The 7,966-nt window shown below is 37.8% G+C and overlaps 1 protein-coding gene across 3 annotated transcripts; it reads right to left on the minus strand.

Moving 5' to 3' along the window:
- Positions 1-701: 701 nt before the first annotated feature.
- Positions 702-5,214, minus strand: LOC149264571 (putative disease resistance protein At5g63020). 3 transcript variants are annotated; one of them, XM_089428479.1, is made up of 4 exons: positions 5,081-5,214; positions 4,901-4,982; positions 1,726-3,280; positions 1,292-1,555 (listed from the first exon to the last, which is right to left on the minus strand). In XM_089428479.1, the coding sequence occupies exons 3-4, from the start codon at positions 3,151-3,153 to the stop codon at positions 1,436-1,438; spliced, it is 1,548 nt and encodes a 515-aa protein (XP_089284605.1). In that variant the 5' UTR covers positions 3,154-3,280; positions 4,901-4,982; positions 5,081-5,214; the 3' UTR covers positions 1,292-1,435. The 3 variants fall into 3 exon arrangements, with proteins under 3 accessions (XP_089284590.1, XP_089284598.1, XP_089284605.1); XM_089428464.1 differs by having other exon boundaries at positions 702-3,280; XM_089428472.1 differs by having other exon boundaries at positions 702-3,280; positions 5,073-5,214.
- Positions 5,215-7,966: the final 2,752 nt, after the last annotated feature.

The following is a 7,966-nucleotide window of genomic DNA, read 5'->3' on the forward strand; positions in this document are numbered from 1 at the left end:
ATTTTTTGTTAAGAACATAAATAATAAAATAATAATGCTTTAATTTTCTAATTTTAAAATGTAGTTAAGTTAGACATCAAATTGGTGTATGCGATTATTTTATTTGTATGACAAGAGACTAACATCTATATAACTAATTAACTTTCTATAGAGATATAAATACTCCATCCCCTTTATACTTAAACCAATAACATTATATCCCCTTTATACTTAAACAAATAACATTATAAAAATATAAAATTATTATCCTATCAAATCAAATAGTTATAATAATTTAAATTTAAAAAAAACATATAAAACATATTCAAGTTACTTGATACTTGAATTATTAGAATTTACATTCATTTAAATTTAAAATTGAATTTTAAATACAATCACAAGTTAATTTAACCAATATATTTTTAAAAATACGCATATCGGAATTAAAAATATAAAATATTATTATAAATCGAATATATCAAATCTCTTTTCAAAAAAATAAATAAATTGAGTTGTTACATTAAAAATAAAAAATAAAAAATAAAACATTACAAATACAAATTTAAGAATTCACAGTTTAGCGTTCTCGATGCAAAATTATACACAATGATTTTATATAATTTCAAAATAAGTAAATCGAAAAACAAATACATAGCGAATCTCTTTAAAAACAAATATTTGATTGTTAAATTTAAAACATAGAAATAATAAAACATCATGAATTCAAATTGAATAATAATACATCATAGTTTAGCGTTTCGGAGGCATAAAAAGAAGGGAATGCTATCCATTCACTCATTCACTCACATTTACTTACAGCTCACATTTAGCAGAACTCAAAATCCAACGATGAAGAAACTAATGATAACGTGGTTTGAAGATGCTTTGAAGCTTCACTCTCATCTTATCATCTTCCCACATCATACTTTCCCACCAATATTGGGGGCAAAATAATGCACATAGATTTTGCAGCTTGTCCATCCCAGTGGGAAGTCTTTTCAAACAGGGACAGTCACGTATCTTCAACACACGGAGGTGAGGGAGTGTTCGTTCATCCCACACTCCCCTCTTTGATGCTCCACACAAACTCTCTAAGTTGCATAGATAACTGAGAACCAACTTCTGTAGCCTCGGATATCCACCACCTGCAACACTTCCACCGCTCCCCATCCCCAACTCTCTCAATTCACTGCACGAATACAACTTCAGAATCTTTAAATTTGGCAACCGCTCCAATGGAGTCAGCTCGCTTATGTTCTTGCAGCCAGCCAACCGGACCATTTCAAGATGTTCAAACTTGCAATTCGGCAGATTCAACCCTGCGTAACTGTATAGCATAAAACTCTGTAGCTTCTTCATGTTCTGGACGTCCGGGGGAAGATCCTCTTCAGAATCAGTCCTGTGGTAAATCAACTTTAAGTGCCTCATGTCCGACCAGGTTCCCATGATGCCATCTTTAATTCCTGACCCTTGGTCTATATATACGGCCAATTCCGTCAGATTTTTGAGACCCTTCAAACTCCAAATACTTGCCGGTGCTTCCATTTCCACACTTAAATTTGTCCATATCTGGAGTCTGCACAGTGAAGTAAGTTCAGAGATCTCACGCGGAATATTGATTAATGAATCACATTTCCATAAATTAAGATGCTTGAGATTTTTGAGCTCTCCAATCTGAGACGGCAATGACTTCAGAGAAGTACATAATGAAAGATTCAAAAATTGAAGATTGGGAAGATGGCAGACCTCTTCTGGCAAATCTCTGATTCTGAGCCCACTTAACGAGAGAAACTCGAGCTGTCTTAATTGCCCCACTGACGTTGGGATTGAAGTGATCTGGTTGCAGCCGGAGAGATTGAGAACCGTGAGAGAGGGCAGGAAGAGTAGAAATTCTGAAGGAAGATTTTCCAAACCTGTTTTGCCTGCTAAGATGAGACTCGCCAGCTTTGGGCATCTCAAGTTGGTGGGCAAATCCCCAATAGAATTAATATCAGCAAATGATATTCTTCTGCAATTCTCATATTCATCCTCTCGCAAATTTCGGAGATCTGGGCTTCTCATCATTAAAAAATTCCCCTCTTTCTGCGCTACATACATTGCCATTTCACGAATAACGTCCGGAACCCTTATGCTCGGAAAAACATCGTGAACATAAAACGCCCATCGAAAGACATTGGTGCTCTGCTTAACAATGTGGAAGAAGCAACGATGTAGGAGGAGTTTGATGTAGTTTCGGCCAATGGCCATCTCCATTATATGTGTTCCCTCTTCGCTCTTCACCAAACCTTCTCCAATCCACATCTCCACTAATTCGCGCGAATCAACTCCTTCGAATACACGTGGATTTGCATTTTGTAGATGTTGGTGGTACATGGCAGAGTACAAGAAGCAATTCTTGAGGTTAGAACTAGGCAGAGCATCATAACTCCATCTGAACAATCTATAGAGCTGTGCATCAAGGTGAGGATGAGTAGCTGCAAAAGTAGATGTATCTACGCTTCTAATGGAAGACAAACAATTAACCCATTCATCTACACTGCGTTGCCCAACCATTGCTGCGGCGACCACATTTATAGCCAGTGGGATACCTTTGCACTCCGCCGCAATTGACCTGCCACACTCTTGTATATCCATAGAAACATGCTCCTCTTTGAAAGCCACTCTGCGAAACAGCATCCAGCCATCATCTGCAGAGAGGGGTTGAACATCTCCAATCCCTGAACCTGCAAACCCAGAGTCTATTGCATCCTCTCTATACAACGGTTTTGTTGAAAGAAAGTGCAGAGAAGTGAAAAATATTGACAATTCGCCTTGAAAGCCATGATAGAGGTGATTAAAAAATGAGTTCCAATACGTTACTTCTTTGGAGAATCTCCTGGGCTTACATACCACACAGTCCAGACATCTTTGGCACCGTCCCAGGCGACGATTGAGAAGGTGTTTTAGCTGTGCAAAAGAATTTAGCAGCAATTGCAACCAAAACATCACGAACTCTGGAGGCGCTTTCTGTTGATCTCGGAAGAAGACGGTGGCAACATCTTGTACGAGGCTCTCCATGGCCTTCAACTCAATTTGCATTTGCAGAGTTTGAGGGTTATCATGGTTGTTAATAACCTCAATAACGTCACTCATCAGGTGGACGACTGGGTTAATTACGCTGCTGCCGGTTGCCATGACTTTCTCGTTGAAATTAGCGGCACAGAGAAAGAGAAAGATAATGAGATGATGTATATGGGCGGCCAAACCTGGAGGGCAGGGGCTATGGTGTGGGTTGGGCGTGTGACGATAACCAGTGAAGAAGCTGCATCAATAAAAAGAAATCTATGGTGGTGAGTTGTAAGCAGTGAAGGAGTATTAATATAGGAAAATATAAAATTTATGCGAATCTAAACATATTAAAAAGGCAAGGAGGATGATAAGCAGTGAAGGATTATTAATTCACGAAAATGAACAGAATTCACGAAAACTGAAAAGTTTCATTGGAATGAGTGAAAGCAAAAGTTAAGGGCAGAATAAGAAAAAATAAAGTTTATGCGAATATGAGGTTGAAATAATAATAAGAAAGAGGTGGCATTATTGTTCCTTTAATCATTAAAGTGGCTGTCAAACAGAAATAAAAGCATTTAAATTATGAATTTCAATTATTGTATCTACAAGCACAACAGTAAGGATGCTCAGCTGACACAGCCTCGTCTCTTGCTCAGCTGGAAGGATGCGCTGTTGATCCCTTGGAGCAATTTGCCTCAGTCTCTTGCTTAGCGGACACAGCCTCGACTCTTTCGCTAGCCTCGTCGGCCTCACTTTCTAAACTTGCCGAGCTCTCAGAAGACCAGAAAGCATTGTCTGCTTCTCTGTTTGTACAAAAGATGTCGATTTCGCTGCTCTGACCATTGTGATTCTACGCAGTTATTATTTTACATTGGAAGTATTCTCTGGATTTAAAGCTTAATAAGGAATGCTTGGTTGGGTTTTCTGGTTGTTTCATCTGGTATTTTGTCCGGAGATTCGTGATATTATTATATTATTTTTTTGTGTTGGCACCAATTTCATTTTACCCTAGGAAAAAAAGCACCGCCAAATATTTTAAATTTCATTTTTTCCAGTTAAAAAAATATATATATATATAAAGAATTTTCTATTCTCGGCACAGGATTAATATCAAATAAGGTAATCATACAATGATAAGAGTACAAGTAATGCACTAGAGCAGGCATGGTGTTGATTTAAGCAAGCAAAAACCGCTAAAATAGGAAACCGTGCTATACAAAAACAGAGTGCATTTCTTAGATAATTTAACATCTCGGTGTACCGGATAAACCAGAGCTAACCCCTTCCTGAACGGATTGCAAGGTCTCCCCGAAAACAGACTTAAGCTAAGAGCTCAGTTTACAGATACCTCAATGGGCATTAGACTCCTTAGATTTAAATGTCAACCGAACCCTTGAATACAACGGACAAGAGTACCCAGCAACAGCGCAGAGCTGTTCGACCTTCACCACTTCCCATACATTCAACTTTGGAAATCTAAGAGCTAAGAGGCAGAATGCCTTAAGACGAACCATCCAGTTCCGAACAACCAAGAAACCGTGGTAGTGTACCGAACAGTAAACTTAGTAACAAGTAGAGCTAACCAGACTTAACCCCTTCCTGAAGGGATTGCAAGGTCTCCCCGAAAACAGACTTAAACTAAGAGCTCAGGAATCAGTTTACAGATACCTCAATGGGCATTAGACTCCTTAGATTTAAATGTCAACCGAACCCTTGAATACAAGGGACAAGAGTACCCAGCAACAGAGCAGAGCTGTTCGACCTTCACCACTTCTCATACATTCAACTTTGGAAATCTAAGAGCTAAGAGGCAGAATGCCTTAAGACGAACCATCCAGTTCCAAACAACCAAGAAACCGTGGTAGTTGCTTACCCGAGAAATGGTGAGCGGAGGAATTTGGCTGGAAGCACAGTTCTCTGCTTTGAAAAGTAGCCTGGATCCTCTGAAGAAGAACCTGTAGAAATCACCACAGCTGCTTAGCGATGAGAAAGGGAAACGATGAAAACAACAAAAAGAAACTGTACCTAAGGTCAATCAACTTAACTGGGTTACCTTGCCTTCACCAGGAAGTTGCAGCGCGGGGGTAAACCTGTGACCTCGCAGTGAAGTCCACGCATCGAGCCCCTGGCCCTGAGCCAAAGGCAGTACCAGCGCCACGGAAGAGATGGAGAAAGGTAGAACGGAGTCCTGGGAATGAAGATTGGAAATGAGACCAAACAGAGATAGCTTGAACCCGACTTAAGACAAACTCTGACCGTAGGATCTTCACACCTTTTCTCCTCCGTCGATGTAACGCTGAGTTCGAGGAGCTTAACTATTGCTCGTGCCACGTACCAGGGCAGAGCAGGACAATAAATACATAATCTGTAAAAAATTTCATAAGAGATAAGGTAGACAACTGTGTAAAGAAGGGAGATGACAACTGTAAATCACACACGTTGTGTATATGCTAGTCACATGGGCAATACTCAATCCGTGAAGGTTGACACAAGCAAATAATCTGTATTTCCCGGTTCTAAGGTATATAGTGAATAGTTAACCTGTAAATGTTATATCAATTGTAATATATACAGTAATGTAAATGAAAATTTTTTTATATGAGTTTTACCATGTTTAACTTGTTCGACCTTTAACAAATTTTATTATTCATTTGACAAATTTTATTATTTATTTTATATTAATAAAGAATCTTTCTTTTACCCACATCATTTATATCAGCAAAAGGTCTCATTTGTAAACAGAGTTCATAAATATATAACTACACAATTATGGAGTAGTTCACAGAGCGTGAGGGTTGATAAATCAAAAAGCGCTGTCTATCATAATTGTAATATATATTTAAAAATTTTCAATTTAATCATTTTAAATTTCAATTATTTTATAAAATTATAAAATTTTATTATTTTATATATATATAATTTAAAAATATAAATTATCATAAAATAATATAATAATAATATGCCAATTAAGAAAGTTGGTTAAATGTTTAGATATATATAAACATTTGTAATTTGTAATGTTTATGTTAATTTGTAATTTTAAGAAATACATATATGATCATACATGATAACATACAGCGTAATACCATGTAGATTAGATTACTTAGTATTCAGAATGGTGAATCGGTAACAAATTGATTCTTTTAGTCAAGTAGCTTAAATGAACTTTATTGGTATTCTTTAACATCAAATAACAATTTGGAGAAAAATGAATTATTACTTGAAGTTAAAATATAAATTAGAAATTTTTAAGTTTATGAGAGATTTTTTGGCCAAAATCACATGAAATACCATTTGTCGACGCGTTTCGAGAAAAATATCAATAAATACTAAATAACACTTTGGAGAAAAATGGATTATTACTTGAAGTTAAAATATAAATTAGAAATTTTTAAATATTACTTTGCCAAAAAGAAAAAAAAAATCGGGGAAAAAAGGAATTATTACTTGAAGTTAAAATATAAATTAGAAATTTTTAAATATTACTTTGCAGAAAAATATCAATAAATACTAAATAACAATTTGGAGAAAAATGAATTATTACTTGAAGTTAAAATATAAATTAGAAATTTTTAAATATTACTTTGCAAAAAAATATCAATTTTTACCCGTCAGAAATACTAAATAACAATTTGGAGAAAAGCATCATAGGTGTGAGAAATAGGCAATCGCCCAAAGAATTTATTTTCGGGGAAAAATGAATTATTACTTGAAGTTAAAATATAAATATGAGTTCATTAGAAATTTTTAAATATTAATAAATACTAAATAACAATTTGGAGAAAAATGAATTATTACTTGAAGTTAAAATACCAAAATTTTTATGGACGCTGCCGCGCTGCTTCCTGCTACTGTGTTTTGCTTGTGACAGGTCCGCTCTCTAGGGTTCACGCCCATGGAGGTGCTAGGCACTCCCCAGGCGCCTCCCCCTCCTCCTCCGACGTCCTCGTCTGCTGAGGCCTTCAATCGCCTCTTGGCAGGGCTTCCAAAGAAGAAGAACTCAGAAGCTGCGAAATTCGTCAAAAAATTGGATGATATACCTGAGATCTCCCTTCCCCCAGAAACCCCGATCCAGGTTGCATTGTCTTTGTCCAAACGAGCTCTCATCGGCCAGTTCACTGGGCTATGGCCATCCCCCAAAACCACTGAAAGCTAGGTCAACAGAAACTGGGCGCCATTGATCAAAGAAAGTGTTACCTCTTATTTTCTAGGGAGGGGATTCTTCCTCTTCAAATTCACTTCAAAGGATGACAAAGATTTGATCTTCCAAAACGGCCCCTACTTCATGGGCCCTCAGAGTTTGTATCTAAATAAATGGACTTCGGACTTTGATCCAGCAGTGGACGTGCCCAAAGCAGTCCCGGTGTGGGTTAGGCTCCCAAACCTCCTAGTTCATTGCTGGAATTGGGACTCCTTGATGCACATTGGAAATGCCCTTGGGAAATTCATAGACCGAGCAAACAATAAGGACCAATACGACTGCACCAGAATCTGTGTAGAAGTAGATCTGGAGGTGGGGCTGCCAGAGGCCATCAAAATCAATGTCGGAAGCTGGACGCATGTGCAGAAACTGGACTATGAGCAGCTGCCTTTCAAATGCTGGAAATGCCATGTCTATGTCCACTTCGCCAGAGGCTACCCGTCCAATAATGAGGCTGTGCAGGGGAAGGAGGACGGCTGGAATCAAGTCAAGCGCTCCAAAACTTCTCACAACACACAAAAGTTGGGAGGTCATAATGGCAAAGGTCCTCACCAGACCTTTGCTCAGCAGATCCCGCACAAGCTTGATCCAGAAAATAAGTTCGATCCTCTTAGCTCGCAGCCAGAGGACACCCAGGAGGTCGTGGACCAAAAAGCAGTGTCTTCAGATAAAGGTAACCTACCTATTTTTTCCAAGGATGCAAGTGTTGCAGAAAGCTCAAAAGGAACCCCTATCGAA

Source organism: Pinus tabuliformis, chromosome 6 (genome assembly GCF_031772625.1).
Source record: "Pinus tabuliformis cultivar Carrire ecotype Pingquan chromosome 6, CPIR1, whole genome shotgun sequence".
NCBI lineage: Eukaryota > Viridiplantae > Streptophyta > Pinopsida > Pinales > Pinaceae > Pinus > Pinus tabuliformis.

Bases quoted from the DNA above. Each gene is read 5' to 3' on its own strand.
- LOC149264571 (XM_089428464.1), bottom strand. From the start codon at position 3,153: ATGGCAACCGGCAGCAGCGTAATTAACCCAGTCGTCCACCTGATGAGT.